General features: G+C 38.8%; 1 protein-coding gene across 3 annotated transcripts in view; it reads left to right on the top strand.

Moving 5' to 3' along the window:
• Positions 1-22,681, top strand: part of SVEP1 (sushi, von Willebrand factor type A, EGF and pentraxin domain containing 1) — a 181,881-nt gene that overhangs the window by 5,809 nt on the left and 153,391 nt on the right. For all 3 annotated transcript variants that reach the window (XM_082696828.1, XM_082696827.1, XM_082696829.1), the window contains exon 2: positions 20,845-21,100. In XM_082696828.1, the coding sequence (XP_082552954.1) occupies positions 20,845-21,100 (256 nt within the window). The remainder of the gene's footprint in view (positions 1-20,844; positions 21,101-22,681) is intronic.

The raw sequence follows: 22,681 nt of genomic DNA, 5'->3' as shown, positions 1-22,681 counted from the left end.
GGAGCCTGCTTCCTCCTCTCTCTCTGCCTGCCTCTCTGCCTACTTGTGATCTCTGTCTGTCAAATAAATAAGTAAATAGAATCTTTAAAAAAAAATGACATTAGTGGGAGTTCGAATATGGGTTTCTGCATGAGGATGAGACAAGCCTGTTTCACTCCAGTATTAGTTTGAAAATTGTAGTTCGGGTTTGGATATGAAACTCAATACATTTCATCAGGGAAATGAGACACTTCATCAGATTCCCGTGTGTGTGCAGAATGGTATTATTGGAACGGACTGTGTGTGTGACTTGGGAAAGTGAATATCACAGGGATATTTTTGAGGTTGTTAATGACTTTCCCAAGAAAAATTAGTTTTTCAAACCTTTTCCACTTGAAACTGAATGTCCACCCAACTATACACAGACATAAACACAGGCAGACAGATACATAATGCACAATAACATAAACATAGATACATATTTGCAAGTCCATGGCTGTCCCTAACAGTCCACACACCTGACTCCTCTTATGTAAAAATCCCAAGATGTAAAATTTCCTTTACCAGCATGAGATTTGCTGTTAGCTTTCAGTATATTACACTTCATTTCAATGGATAAACTGCAGTGTAGGCCTTTTCTTTTTAGACATTATCCCCCCAGCACTCATCAAATAGGGCAAGGACTAAAGCAGTGCATCTACAGGTAGCACAGGTCCTTGCAGAAACACAGTCAATAGAAGGGGAGGAAGATTTAGCACCTTGAACTTAATTACATGAAAACCTTTTGTTTTGTAAAACAAACAAAAAGCTCATTAGATTCTCCTTTCCAAGGAATGACTTTTTCATAGTCATCTTTCTTCCTCATTTTTCTCTCTGCCATGTATTTATAAATTGCCTTTCCTAACCTGCATCTTTTGGATTGGCCATGCTATAAATGCAAGGCTCTCCACCTCTTCAGCATTTCCAGTTTGCAATAAAAGCAGAGCCCCTCATTCCTACTTCACGTTCACTAAATATCTGTTAAACAAACAGCATAAAGCTTCCTTTGGAAAAAATTTCTGCTTTTCTCCAACGTTCCAGAGTTCCAGAAATATGATCCTCGGGTGGGGAATGTGCTGTCTCACAAAAATTTTGAGCTTTAGATGGCCAGAAGACTAGGAAGAGATGGGCAGCAGCTATCTTCCTAGCTCTGGGGAAAGAGCATCTCTGTGATATGTCCACACTTGTACACATTCACACCTTTATCAGGGGGCAAGTCTGCTCTCTCAGCCTTATGGCAGGAAAGGATCTGTTGTTAAGTTTTCTAATGAAATCTGGAGATGTGTGAGATGGCACTAGATTAAAACCCTGATCAATAAAATTAGAGCCATTTTGTTTTCATACAGTAGACCAAAAATAGCTTTTGTACATTTTCCAGCAGGCTTTCTGCTGGTCCAAATCCTGAAGGAACAGGGAGGTTTGAGCTTTCCTTCTAGAGGAAAAGGTTGAGGAGGAGTCATACAATCTGCAGTGGATTCAGCTGATGCAAACTCAAAGAGCATGATTTAGATGTCAAGAGTTGCTCACTGATGCAGAGTCTAAGTTGTTTCAATACTGAAAAGATGCGCTTCTAGATGTCCCTCTGGAAAAGGCCTCTTTTTTGTGCTGCTGAAACTTTTAAACAATTCTCCTATCACCTTGGTCTTATATAGGAGCTTGTTTCATTATCCCAGCCAAACCTTAGAAATGCGAATGAATGAAGGAATTGAATGAGTCCTTAGTGCATGAAGTAGAATAATAAGAATGGTAATATAATAAGAAGAAGAATAAGCAGATGTACACCTGCTGCTTCTGTCATCGTTGTTGGCTGCCAGGAATATGCTGTGTTTGGTTGAACCGTATCATGAGAACTCTTGGGCAAAGACTTGAATGCCTAGACACAGAGAGAGGATGGGCTGTTCTGTCCTATTTCACCTCTGTGGTCGAAGGATAGGAAATTTTCTCCCATCCCCTACCTCTTGCCATGTCGTCCTGGTATAAATGTGCTCAGAGAGGATATCTCTTCATAGTGGCCACTAAATTATTCAGTGTGTCCGTTCTTGAGCAGATATGCCTTTAATTTGTAAAGAGATTTATAACTTTACAGTGCTTTCATATTAAGATTTTACAGAATCTGTTCTGAAGATTCGAGCTTTATAGGAACAGCATCAGATTCTGGAAGAAGTTAGGCAACTAAATGTTAGTCACAAAACTAAGTAAATGCCACGGACAGAGTCAGTCAGTCCAGTCTTCTGACTTGTCATCTTGTCTTTTTCTCCTCTGCCTGCCACTTCTCAGCCTCACCTACCTTTGACCATGTTACCTCCAGGACTTGAGTTATATCAAAAACTAAGGAGAAGTAGAAGATTCCATTTCTAGAGCTATAGAAGTGTTATATTAAGACATAAAGCCAAGCACTAGCCCAGAAGACATAAACCACAGTTTTCAGGCCTTTTCATTCAATGGATACTTTTCAGTTGGACATATGTATAGATGTGCACATTTGTGTGTGTTTACATATATACAATATATTTTATTTTTTCCCACCCCAAACCCTCCCATGCAATATATTTTATAATACTAGCAGATACTTTAAAATCAGAAGATAGCAGTTTAAAAAAAATTTAACTTTTTTGTCTTCCCCTTGACAAATTGGAATACATTGCAGTTCTGGGTGTGGTTTGTCTCCACTCATGAGAGTTCCCACCTGGCTCATGGAGTCTCCTTTCATGGTCCTAATTGCTATTCTGTAGCGTGATATAGACCAATCATTGGCAGAGCCTGAATGGTATAATCCCTTCCAGTTTATCTTCTGAGCTTCCTTTTTAAACGGTGAATTATCGGGAGTAGGTTTAGCTGGATGTAATTGAAAAATCTAAAGTACCACTGGCTTAAACACAAAAAGCATTTATTTATGTCTCAAATTGTTTTGGAAATTGTTAGAGGGGCCCCTGGGTGGTTCGGTCAGTTATGGGTCTGCCTTTGGCCCAGGTTACGATCCTGGGGTCCTGGGATCGAGTCCCACATCAGGCTCCCTGCTCAGTGGAGAGCCTGCTTCTCCCTCTACCTGCTGCTCCCCCTGCTTGTGTACGTTCTTTCTCTCTCTTTCCCTGACAAATAAATTAATTTTTTTTTTTTTTTAAAGAAAATCGTTAGAAAATTCTAACAGGGCGGGTCTGTGATGTCTTCAGGGGTCTGGAGTCTCTCCTTTCAGTTCTCTGCTCCACCATCTTCAGGTCACCCCAGTGACCCAGCGGTCGAAGATGGCTGTTGGAGCTTCTACCCATCAGGGGCTTATGCCAGACCCCAGGGAGGAAGACAGGGCAAAGACAGTCACATCATTCTTTCAGGAGACTCTGTGGCTATCCACACAATACTTCCATGTAGATCTCATTTGGGACAACTTGGGTTCATGCCCATCCTTGAAGAGGGAGGAGAGGACGGATGCCGAGGAGGTAATGAGCAGGCTTTGCCATTCCAGTGTTCAGAAGAGCCTGTGTCTAACCAGGGACATTTTGGAAATCCTACTTTATTTCTTCCTCAAATGGCACTGGCCTGCCTCAGCTCAAGATGGAAGACTTGGCCCTTCCCTAACTGAAACATCTTCACCCTTGTGCTTGGTTATACTTCTTTTAATAAAAACTGTCAATGTTCCAGAGCAATTCATTTAAATTTTGCCAACAAAACTACTTACGTTCATTTCCCAGGAGCCAGAAGCTTCTAAATAATATGGCATCTGCTCCCAAATAAAATAAAATAAAATAAAATAAAATAAAAGTGATGGGGCGGAGATGCACACTATAAAATAAAAATCAATATTTTTTACCATTAATTTAGTAAACCCAAGTTAATGTTTCGCAGGAAACATGGTGCTTCTTTGGCTTTTCTAGAATAAGCTGTCCAGTTAAGAGACCTCTACATTACACGGAATTTCCTGTCCGGTATTGTGTCTGCCTTTCCCTGATTTTTGAGACTGTTCTCTAAAGCTCCCAGGCCATGTGAAGAATGGGTTTCTGGCATAGACTCTGATTATATACAGTAACCTGCTCTGGTTTGGAGGCCAGCTGTGGGTAGGGAGAACTCGGCGAGAGCTGACGGTGTATGTTGGATGTTGTTACAGTGCTCTGCTTGAAGTGAATGACAGTGGTCAGAAGGTAAAATCTGCAACACATTAGTAGATGTATTTACTTATCAATCTTCATAAAAAGATTCTTAAAGTATGCATCTTCTTTGCTATCTGTCCTCCTCATGAGGTCATTCAAGCAGTTGCTGTTTTGTGTAAAGACTTAAGAAGTAAAGATTTTTCAAATTCAGAGCATATATTTCTTTCAGAGCTCTAGGAATCATGAAAGCTCTCCACCTGAGGACAGATTCTCGTTACTATATACATTGCAGTGGTGCTAGCTACCTTGTTTCTAGATGTGAATAGACAGAATCCAAAATTAAGGAAAAACGAACTTCCTACAATATTAGTAGAGAAAAACATTTTAAAGAAAGTTCTTTAAACTTTCTTTAAAAAACTCCATGATTGAATCATTTACTAAGTAAAGCAAGTTTACTTAGTAAATTGACTCAGTCACTGAATAAGTAGAATCCAAGTTGGATATTTTTCCAGTTGTAAGTTGCTGCTAGAGTAAACAAAATATATTTTGAGATACACACATTGGATGCACTATTTCCTTTATTCCTGCTGAACCCCTCCTAATAGACTTCATTGTGTGATGCCCATCCTGCCATACCTGGTTTTAGGTTATATTGGCTGCTAATCCAAAATGTAAGTTTTTGTTTTGTTTTGTTTTGTTTTTTACAAAATTTCAAAGATGGTATTTTAAATGTATATTCATGTATGTGGTTAAAATACATACACTTTATTTTCTTCATATATGAACCTCTTCAAATTTTCATTAGCTCTGCCTCTAAACTCAAGTGCATCCATACTTCCTTACATGTATTAGAGCGAGGTCTCTGCCCTCAGCCAAGGAAAACCTTCCCCCAGGTCTTTCCCCTTCTTTCTTATGTCTTCAAGCTCTTCCTTTCAAGGTAGAACATTCATAATACATCTATATATTTAAAAACTTGGTAGCTTGCTTCCAGAGCAATATGATAAATTGTCAATATGTTAATAGAATTGTAAAAAACAAATCTGAAAACTAAGTAATTACAAATCAAAGAATTTCTTGTAAAATACTAACTTAAGACATGCTCAAAGATTCTGTAAAAGGATATTCATCCCAGCATTGCTTGAGTAGGAAAAATTTAGAAACAATCTGGCTATGGTTTGGGAGGGCTTAGTAAATTGTACCTTCCTTCACCTCTTCTGAGTTCTAGATCAACTAAATTATAATTCAGCATAAAAGACAGGTGGATAATTGCACATGGCCTTGTCTCCTGCTCATGGAGAATATGACTTTGTTGCACAGCTTCCTAATACTAAATCTTGAAATTAAATGGACTTCCCTCCCCAGGAACAGACAGTTCTGGGCACATGGGAGCTGGCCTTTGTAAAATCGAGAGTGCTCTTTCCCATCAGCCAAAGGCTGAAGAGAAGGGGAGGAGTGACTGGGGAACCCTCTTCCCCAGGAGGGTAACTTGTGGCTGACACTCCACACAGAAAGTAGAGGCAATAACCACCAAGTTCCAACAACTCACGACGATTTTAAAAAATACTGTATCTACACAGGAATGTACTATAGTCAATTAAATCATATTTTTAAAAAGATTTTATTTATTTATTTGGCAGACAGAGATCACAAGTAGGCAGAGAGGCAGGCAGTGAGAGGAGGAAGCAGGCTCCCTGCTGAGCAGAGAGCCCGATCCAGGGCTCGATCCCAGGACCCTGAGATCATGACCTGAGCCGAAGGCAGAGGCTTTAACCCACTGAGCCACCCAGGCACCCTCAGCTTTTATCTTAAATATTCAGGAGAATATTGTGTTCTATTTTCCAATATGGGAATTTAAAAAATAAAATGACATTTTAGGGGCACCTGGGTGGGTCAGTCAGTTAGGTGTCCAACTCTTGATTCTGGCTCAGGTCATGATTTCAGGGTCTTGAGCTTGAGCCCAGTGTGGGGCTCTTTGCTCAGTGGGAAGTGGGCTTGAAATGCTCTCTCTCCCTACCCCTCCTTCAAATAAGTAAATCTTTAAAAAAAAAATGAAATAATACTTTCACTTATTATCAAGAAATTGAAATGATAGAATTCTAGTCTTGTCTTTATCAGAGAGATGCCGAATGCTGTAGCATTGAGTCTCTTAGGGCTGGAGAATCATACTGGTTTGAAAGTGGCGCTGACCTTTCAGATCCTGTCACTCACTCCAGCTGTCCTTCTCTTCTGTCCTGGTGCCACACTGGATCTTGAGAATCCAGACTCACATACAACTCTGCACACAGACGATAGTGGGTTTTGTTTTGTTTTGTTTTGTTTTTTGGTTTTTTTCCCCACTACTTGGCAAGCTAGTCAGTCATTGAGGAGAGGAGCCTGGACAGCTGGCCATGACGTGACGCAGAGCAGGGTGTCGAGGCTGCAGATGGTGGACGAAACGGACTCCATCACCTTGCTGAGAGGTCAGGAGAATGTGGCCCTCCTTTGTCTTGTCACACACCAAGAGGGATGCTGACCCACTGCCCTGTCAGTGTCTTTCACTCTTGCTGGTAATCCTCATCAAAGAACATTCTCAAGGAAGAAGGATGCTAACCCTTTAATGTTATCACATGTAAATGAAATGATTGCCTCAAAGGACCCATTTTCCTCAATTAATTCTCTAACTCTCTAGCTTCATTTTTTATTGTGGTTCTTTTTTTTTTTTTTTTTTTTTTTTTGGTCCTATGCAGTAAAAGAGAATCTGTTTGCCTGCTGTTGTTGATGGAGAAAGTTCAGGCACATTCAGATGTGTTGTTTGATGGTGAGTTTTGATCCTGGCATTTCTTTCAACTTGGCTCACACATTTTGACCTACACCAGCTGAGTCATATTTGCAAGCCTTGTCATTTTAATCCTATTTTACGGGCTTTACCTTTCCAAATGAATCTGAAATTCACTTTGAAAGAAATTAAGCAAGTTTTGTTTATGTTTTTCACATTACTCTTTCTCGCCAAGATTGCTCTCTTTTTAGTCACGATTTCCTTCAAAATATGCACACTTGGCTTTTAAATGTTGCTCAGAAGTAATGATTTCAGGCAGTTCTTGTTGGAATCTTCTAGCAATCAAGACACCAAAGTTTAGGCTTTTTGTATCTGGTTGGTAGTAAAAATCTGTATTTTAAATACTCATCTGCAACAGGATGTTATGTGGAACTCACTGTTGTCCCAGATTTGGCAGGATCCGTGGCTTACCCTAAAGAACACTGATCATTCCACATTTTGAAGAGAGCCACCAGTAATTGGGACTGAAACATTCGCTCAGAGTTCACAGCCTGCAGAACAGACCCCACAAAATCAATTCCACCTCATCTCCTGCCCAGGACCCAACTCTAGTCTATACCAGGAGAGAATTTAGGAGCAAGAGGTAAACAGAGACAGAACCACAGCAGGCATTGGGATCCTGGGGGAGAGCGGTGTTCATTCTGAAAGCAGATCTCTCTGTCCCTCACATAGTGTTTTCCTATCAGCAGCTCAGCAAAGAGATGAGCATTTTATATACTGGTTGGAAATTTACTTGGGCAGAAGCTTTCATTTGTCTCTCTGCCTTTTTCATGGAGAAGAAACAAGCCAGAGACATGGCCAGTGTCTCCGTTTTGGATTCACCAGCAGCAGAACCTGAGATGAGGATTCGGGAGCAATTTGCTTCTTTGGGAGATGATCCTAGTCTGCGTTGAGGATGCGAGACAGGGAAGGGAACCAACAACAGAAAAGATAACTAGTGCTGAGCCTCACGGGGCGGCTGGTGTAGATTTCAAGCTTTAGAATGACCACAACTGAGAGGGATCTGTGGCATTTCTAGACCTGTTCTCCTCTGTCACTGTTGGGAGGGGTCCCATGGAGGGCACCGATTCTCTGTCACTGTCACCTCCCCTGCAAGTGGGCAAAGTGGTCTTCAGGCACCAAAGCAAGCCCTCTGATGAAGAGTTACAGATGCTAGTGGTTGGAAGTGTGGGATGTGACAGCAGGGGCATATGGACAGGCTCTGCTGTTGCAGGAAAGAAGGGGCCTCAGGAATGGCCTGCCCTATAGGCACATTATAAAGTCAAGAGGTATGACTTTTCCATGTATGGAGGAGAACCACGGAAAGGAGCTGAATTAAGTGACTTGGTTGCCCACGAAGCAAGACAACTCCGGTAGTCAAGTTATGTAGACTCCTAGAAAGTGGGATCTGAGGAAAGGGGAGGAATTCTCTAAAGAACACACATGGGCCATCATCTGCTGGTCTACAGACCCATAAAGCACCAGTGGCTTTTTCTTTATTTTGTTTCACTTTCTGCTCTTTCAAAATTTCCATTATCTCCTATGGTTTCAAGGCATAAGACCTACTATCAATTTAGTAGGCAGAGGTTGTCGAAGGCCTAGCAACCGAGAACTTTGCAGGGGTTTGCCGAGTAATCGCTAATCACCTATTTAACATGTTTCTAAAATGTGGAGAAATACTGTAGGAACGTAGCTGATTAAATAAGGAAATGATAGGGAAACAAGGGACGTAATTCCATCAGAGCACCTGTTGTGGAGGTGATGCCTCTCTCCCCTCCATTTGATGATGACAGAGATCATATCTTGTTGGATTTTACATATGCCCCGGGGTAGAAAATGATATTCATTATAACTTTGGAGTTCTGGAAAAGACATATCTTTGGCTATTTAGCATTTTGAATTTTAGTATATCAAGGAGAATATTGTGTGAATGAGGATGGTTATGACATCTTCTCAAAGGACTGTTGAGGGGACGCTTGACTTCTCAAATGATGGATTTTAATAATTCTATCCAGTTCACTCTTCAGATCACTTTCCCAAGGAAGCAATCCAAAGTGAGTAGACTCTCAGGCAGGTGTGACTCCCTACCTTTTTTCGCCTAAATCTGGTCAAGGGGGCCAACCCCACAACACTTCTGTGGAGAACTCCATGCACTGAGCTCGGAAGGGCATCTACAGGCATCCGAACTGTGAACTCGCATCCCTTCTCCGTATCACTGTCCACACTGCCCTTTTCAGTGTCATCTTTGTAACAGCAAAGGTCAAGCTCTTTTTCTGTTCCTCTGCCCAGGGCATTATCCCCTCCTTCCTGGCTCTGGTGGGATCATGTGGTCATTGACTAGAGAGTCATAATTTTCCCCAACCCCCTGACCTATCTTCTCAGTCTCCACAAATAGGATTATTTATTTTCATTCACAGCTTTGAAAAAAATGTTGACTCCATTGTCTGGTTTATCTGCTTGACAGACATAATTCCAGCAACACGCTAGCAATTTCTTTTACTAATCATGGTAATGGTGATGAGTAATTACTGCTCGTCAGGGACCGCTCTAAGCCCTTTTCCCCATATGAATTCATTAAATCCTCCCAACAGCAAACTCTACCCCAGGTCGTTAGTATTATTATCCCTTAAGTACAGAGGAGGAAACCGGGACACAGAGGACATAAGTGACTTGACCAAAGTTACGCTGCTGGTAAGTCAAGGTACCGAAATCCCCACGTGGGCTGTCTGAGCCAGTGTCTAAATCCTTATCCACTGGGTAGGACTACCCCCTGTTCTGTTGTTGAAGAGCTGCTAGGTGCAGGGTGTTCTGGTACACACCCATCACTGAAGTTCATTGCAAAACGTGAGGCAGAAAGGGCAGCTGCGATGGGGACTTGGTCTGTGGATGACCAAGCAGGCGGCCACCTGGAGCACATGCGGGACCAGGAGGAGTGAACATTTGGAGACTGTCATTTGAATGGACACTCTATAAACTCCTGCTAGTCCCAAGTGGTCGCCCTTTTCTCCCACCCCCTGAACCCCCATGCGGCCCAGCCTCTTATATGCCTCTTTTGTACAATATACTTTCATTGGCTTGCGTCTCCCATCTCATGTGCCTTCACAGCTACGACTACCAGCCATTGCAGAGACCAAGGCCCCTAGGCCATGGTTTGCAGCACCTCTACCTCTGGCCTCTTCCCATTCCTATATTCTTAGGTTTCTCTAATCCATAATAGGTCCTCAACCTCACACTCTTGATTGAAGTACAAACATGATTCAACAGAAGTCATTTTCCTCGTCCTAGGTACATCTAGTCCTTCTTTCAAATTATCGTATAGCCTAAACTTTATAAATTTACATGCCAAATCTCCGTACAAAACTTGGTCTTCCAGCTAAATTCAGTTTATCTTAAATCTGGGATACACAATGTTCCCGTGCATCATAATATTCCTTTTTTTTTTTTTTTCATGCACCATCCCATTTCACAAAAGAAAAACAAAATCTCCTTATGACTCTTCTAGTAGTTTTTTCAGGTAAAAAGAATCCTCGCTTTAGCAATTAGCTCCATAATTACCAATGGTTGGAAAAGTCTTTCTTTAAATACCTTTGGTAATGAGCTAGATTTCTTTGTGTATCCAGTGCATATTTAGGGAACACTGACACTGTAAAGGTAAGCATGTAATTAAATTTTAAGAATTAGTTAATCCGCCAGACTATATTATTCTCAAAGCAATTTTAAAAGCCAACATTTTTGAATGATTACATATATAAATATTGTTAGAGTCACTGATGGATGATTTAACTTTTTACATATAATAAGTTTTCTAATTTATTTAACGTCAGATCATTTGGGGTTTAACTTCAGGGTTTTTTATTTTAATACATGAAGCACAGAATCTTCTGCTCTAGAATGGTAAGTGATGTCATTTATACAAGCCAAAATACAAAACAAAACAAACATAAAAAGAAAAACAAAACAAAGTGTCATTTATTTGGAACGCTAATAAATATCACAATTAAATGTGTTTTTTGATAAATTTAGGATAACTATAAAAAACAAAATACACAGTAGGTTCATGAACTTAAAATCTCCTCTCAACCTCCACCCCCTTTGAACTTCCGTGTGTCCGTATATTTGTGTGGCTTTTTTGAAAGGCTAGGTTGTTCCTGAAGCCCAAATATTTGCAGTATAATGGTTAGATTATCTGTGTCCTTTATATTATCTAAGCTCCTGATAAATTTTTCTTTCATAGATACTATTAATATACCTAATAAGAAGACATCGTTTCTTCCCTGACAGTTTTGAATTGTAAGATTTTTCTACTTTCTGAGGAAAAATTTTACGATTGAATTCTCCCCCAAATCTACACTGTTTCCTGGCATTTGATGTTTTTCTGGAAGGACAGTTTGCTCTGATAAATTTTCAAAACTCTTTTTCTACTGGATAAGTCCAAGCGTAGCATTCAATTCTTTCCTTTCTTTGTAGCTCGTTTCTTCTACAGTCTGTGTCAGTCAAAAATCATTTTCACAGAGAACCACATCCATCCTCAGTCCTTTGCCCACCTAGAGAGGCTGCCCCTCTCTGTTTGGATCGAGAGTGGCAATTTAGAGGTTGAAGTGGATCATTTATATTCTTTCTCTTGGAAATTTGGAGTAGGACACAAAAATGACCCGAGGGGGTAGATTTTTTTTTCCTGTCAGTAGGTGGGCAATATAAAGTTAAGACTATGCACAGAGAACCAGAGGCATCCCATCAATGTAAGGAGTGAACAAAGATGGGTTGATAGAAACTGAGTCAAGAAACAGCATGGCCCCAGAAGGAAGCAGATGGATGGAAGATCAGAGGGAGTAGCCATTGGTTCCTGCAGCTTGGTTGTTCCTGGTTCCAGTCCCTCTTTAAAAAAAAACAAAACAAAAAACAACAAAAAAAAAAACTGTATTATTTTAGAGAGAGAGCCCATGAGTGGGAGGGGCAGAGGGAGAGAGGATCTCACACAGACTCCAGGCTGAGGACTGAGCCCCACCAGGGTCTCCATCTCGTACGTTCAAGATCACAACCTGACCTGAGCTGAAACCAAGAGTTGGATGATTAACCAGCTGTGCCACTCAGGCGCCCCCTGGTTCCAGTCCCCTTTGAGGCTCAGTTCTTCTCCTTGCTCTTGGGTTTGGAGAGATATTCCTGTATATTTCCAATAAATTTCCCACTTTGTTTAAGCTAACAAAGTGGATATCCAATTTTTATTGGCAACGAAGTATGTTTAAAACATCTTTCCTAAAAAAATTTTTATCTTGAAACTGTGAAAATACCTTTGAGGGTAATCCTTTACTAACTTCCATTTACAAGTATTTCTCTAAAAACAATTTTTGCTTCTTTTCCTTATTATGAAAGTAATACACCCATTAACTAGTTTTAGATAAAATAGGAAAATATAATAACTATTATAGTTTTGACTCGGACTCTTGTTATGTATATGTGTAAATACATATAGAGTTATATGTAGATCTGTAGTAAAGTTGCAGTCTATAATTTTTAATTTAATTATTTTATTTTAATGAAAAGTTTCCCATACTATGAAATTCTCCTAAAATTACCTTTCAAGTATATTTTGTCATGTATATCTACCACAGTTAAATTTTTAAGTATTACTGGTCAGCTTTTACTACAAAATTCTGCAATTAAAAATATTCTGGTGCATCACTCTCAACATATCCCAATATTTCCTTTCAATTGGATTCTTTTTTTGAAACATGAATAATTTTTTTGTTACACTTTGATCTCACCCTTGGCTCATTAGATTAGCTAAATTTCTCACATAGAGGTGATGGGGCATTTTTGTCTTCTTCCTGAGTTTAATGAGACTGTTTCAAATATGATTTTTGCCCATTGGTTTATGATAACTGTTACTAAGTAAGTGCTGCTGTTTGTTTTCGCCTCAGTCATTTGTAAAATCATAAACCGATTTCCAAACATCATTTGAGATCATCTTACTTTTTCCTTTACCCTCCTAATGTGAGGCAGATGAAAAAGTTCCATCACATCTTTGACTGTAAGTGCTCTTACTTGGTCATATTGCATAGGCATTTAACATGTCAACTGAAATCACTTTATACATTTATTCATAACAAAACTAACAGTCAAGTTGAATATGATGTTGCTATCTTGTAGCAAATTAACAATTCACTTAAAAATGGTATGTCAGGGGCGCCTGGGTGGCTCAGTGGGTTAAGCCGCTGCCTTCGGCTCAGGTCATGATCTCAGGGTCCTGGGATCGAGCCCCGCATCGGGCTCTCTGCTCAGCAGGGAGCCTGCTTCCTCCTCTCTCTCTGCCTGCCATTCTGCCTACTTGTGATCTCTCTCTGTCAAATAAATAAGTAAAATCTTAAAAAAATAAAATAAAATAAAATCAAGTAGTGTTAAAAAAAAAAATGGTATGTCATTTAGCCCTTTTTCATTTGTATTCAGATTCTGATGTCTTCATGCTCTCCAGATTTTCTTTATTCCTTGTGTGTCTATCGAATGAGTAGTGGAATTCAGCGTTATTAGACGTTTGTTTATTCTTTTGCCTATTTATTCTGTTGTTTTTTACAGTCTGAAGTTAATCTACTACCCATCAACTCCTGTGCACACCGTTTCCCAATTTGATGTACTGTCCCTATGGGTTCATTTGAAAGTGATTTGTGTCCATGTTTAATAACAAAAGCATGCATGTGGGTGGAAAAACTCTGTGACCATAAATCTGAGATTAAGTTCTTTTTTGACCCTTTGGTTCTTCTGTGATTTAGCTAGACTATAACAAATAGCCTAAATGTTATTTGAGCCAAATTTTTTTTTTAGTACTAGAATTTCAGTCTGTGAAGGCTCAGTAAATACTTAAAATAAATGAGACATATTAGATACCTAAATATGATCTATTTTGTATTACAATATAAACAGGAAAACTTAGTTACTGCAGAATATTCTTCCCAGATAGACTTCTGTCATTATTTTAGCTTTGGCTTATTTGTTTTTAGTTAATGGTTCTATTGTATCATCAAATAGCATAAGCAAAAACCCTAGCATAGTATCTCCTATAAAATAGAGGCTCTATTTGGATTTGGTGAAATAAGTAATAATAAATGTAGTATTTATAAGAGTTTTCATTTCACAATTGCAGAAAAGGATTTACTGTAACAACAGTGTTTGGCTTAGAACTTATTCTGCATGTTGAATATTAAGGCATATGTTTATTGATTCTTTCATCCACTGGTTTCATAGTAATTTTTTGATCATCAGTTGGGTGAAAATAAAATAGTTAATTCTTGCCTTAGAGTATCTTACGTTTAGCTTGGGGATATAGCCAGATAAGTTAACTATAATTATGATGGGCTAAGTGTAATGGAATGTTGAGGGAACACTGAGTTGGATTTAATATGCACAGCAGAAGAATTTGGGAGAATTTCAAAGATAAGGTGAACTTTAATCTGGATTTTGAAAGGCTATTAAAAGTAGAGGTAAACATGTTAGGAGATGGGACAGATTTAAGAACTTCCAGGTATAGCAAACATAAGGAAAGAATGGTATGTTCCAAAACCTTCCAATAGATCCCTGCAATGAGAAGACAGTGTGAGAGGTGGTTCGGAGAAGTAGGCAGGAGATGGGGTGTGGTGGAGATGTGGCTGGAAGTATAGGACTGATTAGTTTAAGGACATGTAAAGAAATTTACACTTTATAGATAGAGGGAAAATAATGGAAATTTTAAAACATGATTGGATTAGTATTTCAGAAAAATAGCCTTAAGGGTAGGTCAGAAAATGAATTCAAAGAAGAGCAACCTCACCTGGAGACCTTAAAGTAACTCTTGCTTTTCAATCATCCAGACAGAAGTACTGAACTGAGGCTAGAACAATAGGATTTCAAGGTATGTAGATAATTCAGAAGTGAAAGGTATAGGTCTGGATGGATGACTGTAGATGATAGATCAGAAAGGAGGCGTCCTAATCGCTCCTAGATGCAGACTTGTACAGTGGGATAGATGATGGTGCTACATTTGATGTATCTTGAATAAAGGAGAAAGGAACCCTTCTTTGTGCATGGAGAGGACATGTTGAGTTTGAGATTCCTGTGGAACATTCAGGCAGAAAGGTCCACTGGACCAATGGGACTTCACCTTGCGAGTTAAAGAGTTTAATTTGATGTAGATTTAGGAGTCATTATCTATAGGTAAGACTCCCAAGTTCCGAGTTCATATGACATTTCTCAGGGGAAGAATAGAGAGGAGAAAGTAAAAATTTAGAAATGATACAAAACTACAAAATAGAAGTTGATATAACTCCCTGAATACAACCAGGAGATAGTCAGCATTTTGATGTGTATACTGTCAGCCATACAAATACATATATGTCCACACATGCAGTCCAGGCACACATACATGTGCACTAATATAAAATCATCATATTGGGTTACCTACTTTAAAAATGTATTATTATGCAATAGTATTATTTTAATGATATTTCATGATTGCCCTCTAATTTCCTTAAACAGTACCTATTGTTTGAATTTTATACTGTTTTCGTTTTTTTATATTGCAGATTATTCTGGGATACACATCTTTTTAATTTTTTCCCCTGTGTATCCATGGTTATTTCCTGAAGATAATTTTAGATGAAGAGTTTTAGTTCAAATTGTGTGAAATTTTTAAGACTTGTCACTTTGTCACTGTACCCCAAATATTACGAGTCCATGTGGCATCCCCAGTAGATACAGCTGTTTCCTCATAAATTTTACAAAATTTTAATTAAAAAGATCTTTGGCTATTTGGGAAGTGAAAAAAATAGTATTACTGTTATTTAACTCACATTATTCTGATTTAGTGAAATTAAATATTTTTCCCATTTTTCTGACAAATAGAATTTTTTTTTTTTGGTCTATTTTCTTTGGTCAAAACACTCACCTATATTTCTGTTATTTTTCTCTATTTTTCCTTAGAAATGTGTGAAAGATTTTTATAAAGAGCTTAATACTTTATTTGGTAGCCTTGATGAATGCATTTTCCAGTTCCTTATTTTCTAATATTGATTGTTTGAGAAGGGGCAGAAACTTTAAGAAGTGTAATATTTATTTTGGTTTTGTGTCTTGTTGCCTTGGCTGGAAATATCCAAAGGATTTTTAAATAATAGTGAAAATATTTAGAATTGCGGATTTACTTCCCATCTATATCAGAAATTTGCAAGTTTTTCACAATTAAGCATGATTTACATTGTTGCTTTGAGATAGAAAATCTGTTTTATTAATAAGGCATCTCATTCTTAATTTTTTATTAATTAAAATAAGCAGAAATTAATTTTATTAAATAACTTTTAGCATCTTAGATTATTGTTTTATTTGGTACAATTATTGTGTTGTATTACAACAAAAGGTTTACTGATTTTAACCAATTTTTGCCTTTGAGTAATAAGCCTTATTAAACATAGGACAAAGATTCTTTGAATATTATTTGAATTTGATTTGGAAGCATTTATTTGGAATGTGTTTCTATGGTTATAAGTGAGACAAGTCAGCAGCTTTGTATGCTAAAGTTTGTACTAAACTGTTCGAATTTCTAACATTTTATCTCACTACCACCAATGTGGATTTCTAAGTCTTTCCTTGTATTTTGGCTTTCCTTCATAATTTTTTTATAAAATCCCTCTGTACCTACACTTGTCCGTTTTCTTCTTAGCCTGTTCTCTTTCTATAGCTTTCTGTTCTTGTCCTCATAGAGGCTGTGACTTTCTAAGTCCTTGTGATGCAAACACCATTGCACTGTGCTTATTTTCTTCCTATCTTGATATTAAGTTGTGTGTTCTTCTAAATCTTCAAGTTGTTTTTTGCAGATCTTGGGTTGACAAGAGTATTCTGATGGGCCTGTTCTTGGATTTCGGTAATTTTTTCTCCTGGGATGAGGATCTATCTATTCTGCCTTGCACTCTCCTATAGAACCCCTCTATCCAGCGGCTTCTTTGAAAAGCTTCTGCCAAGTAAAATAAAGCTAGGATGTAAGCTACAGAGAGAGTACAGGAATTCACTATGAAAGATAGAACGAAATCCAAGAAAGCGTTTGTCCCATGCCTGTAAGTAAGTAAAACAGTGAAAAGAGGATGAGACCCCGAGGGGATAAACAATAGACCGACATGGGAACAAACCATGTGCCAGAGAAAGAAGTCTTGTCACAAGAAAAATAAAATGCAATGCCAGGATTAACTCTTAATTAGAAGCACAAAGGAGGAGACTCAAGAGTATATAAACTGCAAACGGGTGGGGGCGTGGCTGCAAGGGTGAGCGGGGGTGGGGGGGATAGGGAAGAAAAGCTTCAGACATTTCCACCAAACTCAGAAGGAAGGAAGATGAGATAAACATGAAGAAAAAGGAGAGAATATTCGAAGTCCAGAAAATAATGAACCAATAGGCACAGAACTTGTTTCCCCCAGAAAGTACAGAACCGTGAACATTGCTTCAACTGAAGAATATTTGAGTACCCAAATTAAAAATATTTACTGAGTAACAGATGCAGCTTGGTGAAATCTTAGAATTTGAAGGATAAGGGAAGTATTACAAGTAGCTTCTGGTGTCTTGTTTGTACTTAACATTTCCTAACAAGGAAAAAAAAAATACGTGTGGAAAACAAGTTGAAATACTGAAAATATTTACTCATTTCTGGCCCCCTGGAGGAGAGGGGCTCTGATAATAGTCACAGTAGATACTAACTTAAAGAAACAACTTCTTTCAAGGATGACTTAGGAGCTTCTCCAGTTAGCATCCTTAGGCACGTGGGGCCGTGGCAGATAACCACAGGGTTGTGCCGCAGATAGATAGTAGTCTTTCTACACGTATTTTAATTAATGGAGCCCCAGGGCAAATATGGTCCCCACGCCAGATTTGTTGTGACTTCTCTTCTCCTTTCAAGACCATTTTTCAAAGCAGTTCCCTTGTGGCCTGACTTGGGGGTAGGGGTGGGGTTGCAGTCTTGTGTAATGGTGATGGATCTCGGGTGTTAGAACAATGTTACACAACCCTGCATTTTTATCATTCTAATGACTTTTGCTGGACAAGGGGAGCTTACTTCCCTGCCAGATATTTATACCAGCTAATCAGAGGCTTGATACAATACAGATGGTGATAACCTTTTGCCTTACGATGTCCACGTTGCCTGTTTTTCTTAGGCAGCAGAAGGTTTGCCTCATTCAATATTCTGGACCAGAAGGTTCTATTTCTTGCAATGCCTTACAAGGGTAGCAGATGATGTAAACTATTTCAGGAACCCTGAAAGGAGAGTCAAGTGCCAGGCCTCTACCACATTCCACAAACATTACCACAGATCTATTTACTTCTTAGGTCTGTGGGATGAAAATGTTTTTATTGAATTATGTTTTAATTCAAGTATGATGAAGCACAAAGATTGGGGGAAGGGGGTAAAATATTTTCAGTAAATCATCCACTCCTCCTCTGTCTTTTAGAGTGCATTCCAAACCCAGATCTTGTGTAATTCTTCACTTGGACTAGTAGTCCTGCTATTCTTCTGACTATTTTAAGCTTAATATATTGTCTTGCCAACAGATATAATGGTTCCGGTAAACACTTACCAATTCCCTGCAAGAAGAGAAGAAAAATGGAATCCCAGCTTAATGTAATTTGCACGGAATGAGTAGTACAGCAGGAAAGCTCCGCAAAAATCCCTAAATCCTAACCTGAATGTTAAGGAATATCATTGACGTGAGCTACAATTAATATTATAAAATAGTATTTGTGCAGTAGGACAGTAAACACACAAGAAGAAAATCTCATCTTTTTTTGTACCAAACTGTACAAAATGAAATACGTTTGTGCACACGAATATTCTGTACAATTCTGCTGCTCCCTCAAGACCAACTCTTTTTCAACTGTCTTCAGAGTATCCTAGAGTTTGTCCACTCACTCCCTCATTAATTCATTTATCAAATAAATATTTACAAATGCATACTCTGTGCCAGACAAGTCCAGAATACCACGCTGAAGAAGTCAGTTTGCTTTTTTCCTTCCTTCTACTTCCATCCAAATTCTCCCTTTCTTAGTGTCTTGCATAGAGTTTCCTTCCACGGTCTTGTGGAAGAGAGAGTAATCAAAAGGAGCAAAATCCTATGGGAGTGTTTGTGGAGGTTAGGTTGTGATTCAGAGTGGAACAGCCCAGAAAGAGAGAGTTTATCACATGGTAAAGAGCAAGGCCAGTGTAAACACAAGTTGCCCCGTCTTGTTGGAGTACGAGAACTAGGAGCTGCCCTTGGAAGCCTGAAGTATATCTCTAAAGACAAACTAATACCTCACTTCATGCCGCCCATCACAAATGATTGGATTCCCCCCGCCCCAGAGGTGGTCCTGAATGAAAAAATCATGTGTGTGTGTCTATCTCTGTCCTTTCCAATTATTATTTATATCGATAGGGCTTTTCCCCCTGCATATGTACTAACTGAAAATATAAATGTTCATACACATTTCAATGTAAATGCATATGATAAAAGGTAAATATGTATGATGCATTGAAATCCCCTTCAATTGTTACTGTTCTTGACACTTGGATTGCCATTTATTTGGCCAGGAGGAGCTCCTTCATGCTGGTTTCTGATTCTCTTTGGTCCTTAGCGGTAGTAGGCTTTTGAGAGCGGGAGGTAAAGTGTTTGAATACTTCTCAAATTGCTGACTTTCCAGATGTTTTCCAGAGTCATTTTTAGTTTCCTTTAATTGTCTTTAAGTTCAGGTTTACGGCTTTATCTAATTAGCTCACAAACAGTAATAAAGTTTGGTAAGAGTTATTAAATTAGAGTCAGTCACTCGAATTCTCTACTAATGAAGACATGGATCATATAATCTGAGACAATCTGGAACTTTTAACTGCGTCCACCCCTTAAATGAATTTTATTTTATTTTTTTAAAATCTCATCATCTCCTTTTAATTTTAACAAAACCTAGGATATATACTTGTCGTTCTTCCTAACTACCTTCTGAATATACTTGAATTACTGCTAAATAGACACTGAATTCTTTCTAAGAACTTGTCAGAAAATATACGTTGGCACTTCCTCACCTTTCCAACCCATTTCTGATGGAAAGCAGCAACAGCAAATTCCATTATGACACCTGATTCACCACTGGACTCCTTGTGCTTTTTGCAGTTTATGTTATAAAGCGTCATGATGTGACAATAAATAGATGTCTTTAATAAGAAGGTTTCATTTTCCCCTTCTGTCTATAGAGAAGGGATAGCAGATTATAAAGCATAACTCACTTGTTCTAAAATAGTAAAGCCCAAGTGTCAGATTGAATAAATCTGTATTTTCTCAGAAAGATAGGACAGCATCAAAAATGGCTGATTTTTTGCTAATACCGGGTGGTCCACAAAAGATGAAGGATTGAGTGAATTCTGGAGGAGTTTTGGAGGAGCAGTGGAAAAACAAACATGGGAAGTAGGTTGGCCATTATTAACTCTGGAAAAGTCATTTTCTGTTAAATTTTCTTCTGATTAGACGTGATATATGATCATGAGGTGGTTCAGCTAAGTAGGTAGATAGGGAGCTAGATGGATATACTTGGAAATAGATACATAGGACTCACATTTTTCTCATTTGTCGAGTGCCTGAAAATTCATAAAAATAACATAACAATAAATGATAATATGAATAAAATTTCATTCCATAAGCATTTGCTGCTCTTCATTAACAAGGTGCGCAAAGGTGATGAGGATGCTGTCACTGATGACAATGATACATTTTAAGTGCTTTTAGGGTTTTTTGTGGGTCATTGAGAAGGTCATCGTAGGCGCTGGTCTGTGTCTGTTTCTGTTTTACTCTCATTGATCAGGGTTTATTCTTCACTCTCGTGACATGCTAATGATCTTCACAAATGCTGTTCTATATAGGAGGGGAAACACATAGTACGCTGACACAATGCAGACTTATACTAACTTCCTTTATTTCATTACAGCAAATTCTTCGTCACTCTAGAGAAAACTCAACAAAAGTTATATTCCTCATTACCGACGGATATTCCAATGGGGGAGATCCCAGGCCAGTTGCAGCATCTCTGCGAGATTTGGGAGTGGAGATCTTCACGTTTGGCATATGGCAAGGGAACATTCGAGAACTGAATGACATGGCTTCCACCCCAAAGGAGGAGCACTGCTACCTGCTCCACAGTTTTGAAGAATTTGAGGCTTTAGCTCGCCGGGCACTGCACGAAGGTGAGGCAAACCCAGTGGCATGACATGATGATTTTAATGGGGGTTCCTTCTCTCCTACTGCTTGAAGCTTGTTGGAGGGTAACAACAAACCCTGTAAAGTCTTCCCTGAGCATGGTGCCCGTGGGTCCTTGGTGTATTGGGAGATGTGCTGAACTTCATAAATAGACGTGACAGTCTGACTCGCAACAAGAGTGTTTGTTTTGCTTTATTTGTTTTGTAACAGCCACGATGGTTTTCACTAGACTGTCCATATGCTCCTGGAACTGTTAGAATCAATGGAATGAATTTAGGTGTGTTTTGAGGCCACACACAGAGCGGGAAGCCTTGACTTAGATCTATTTATAGTGTTCTGGAAGAATGAAGTAAACGTGCTGAGACAGACATAGTGAATCTCACCAGAGTGTTTCCAGAAATACACATGAAGATAAAGGGACAATAAATACTTAACACGTACTTCTTGACCTGGTGGTCTGAAGACTCATGTGCTTACGCATATGTTGAAGAGCATTACCCCAACAAGTAATGAAGTCCGTAAACCTATTCATTAGAGTTTGCTCTACACCATTTATAAGGGTGTTTAGTTGTGTGGTGTAGGTTACATGGACTTCCAGGCGTCATATGGGCATGTGTCTTGGTAAGCCCCCCAGGAAAGTAAAATTGGGAAGGATTGACAGGAAGTCCAGCCTCAGACCAAAACCATGCATCGAGTTAGGCTTGATCCTTGAAGGTATCCATGTGAAAGATTTAGGTTCATGGGCAAATCATGGCCATATGAGGTTTCAGGCAATTAGTGATATTCGTAAGAAGGAGATCAGCCCTATCATAGTTCCAAGAGAAGTGCTTAAGAGCAGGATCTCAGACTAGCTATGGATACAGCAAAAAATTTAAGTCACCTACTTGTGGAGTGGCTTTTGGCAAATTCTTTAGCTTTTACCCTCTTTAAGTTTCTTGTTAATTAAATAGGATTTGAGAGTAGAACCTCCTCTATAGGAGTGTCGCAAGGCTTAAATGGATTAGTACATATAAAGTGATTAGTAAAGTTACTGAGGGCTTATTATCCACAGGCCTCATTAACCATCCTCTACTATTCTTACCATAGGCAATTTATTTAACGTCTACAAGCCTCACTTCATCTGCTTTTAAAATGCATACCATATGGTTTTGTCAAAAGGATTAAATAAAATATTTAAATATTACTAAGTGTAGTGTTATCACATGGCAGAAATTCAGTTACTGTGGGGCTTCCTTTATTTCTCCTTTTCTCAGGGAAAAGTGGTATGTTGAGTGGGAAGGCCAGGTGGCTGTTACTAGCTGGGATTCTGAAATCATGGGTGTTACCTGCTATGTTCTACAAGACTAATTTCCAGTCCTACCATCCTTCTGCTTGTAGGATTGGAGCCTTATAGAACCCTAATGCCAAGTTGACCCAGAAGCTGAGTTGGGACAGAGTGTTCTTTTGGTTATAGTATTGCAACAGAGTTTTAAAAGGCATCACTTTTATTACAATAAGCAAATACCTAGAATACATAATTCTCTGATCAGGTTTCCAGATTTGGTAAGGGAAGATCCTCTTCCTATTGC

Source organism: Mustela nivalis, assembly GCF_964662115.1.
Source record: "Mustela nivalis genome assembly, chromosome: 13".
Lineage (NCBI taxonomy): Eukaryota > Metazoa > Chordata > Mammalia > Carnivora > Mustelidae > Mustela > Mustela nivalis.
The sequence above is the reverse complement of the archived record's forward strand: the minus strand, read 5'-3'. Positions and strand labels throughout refer to the sequence as shown.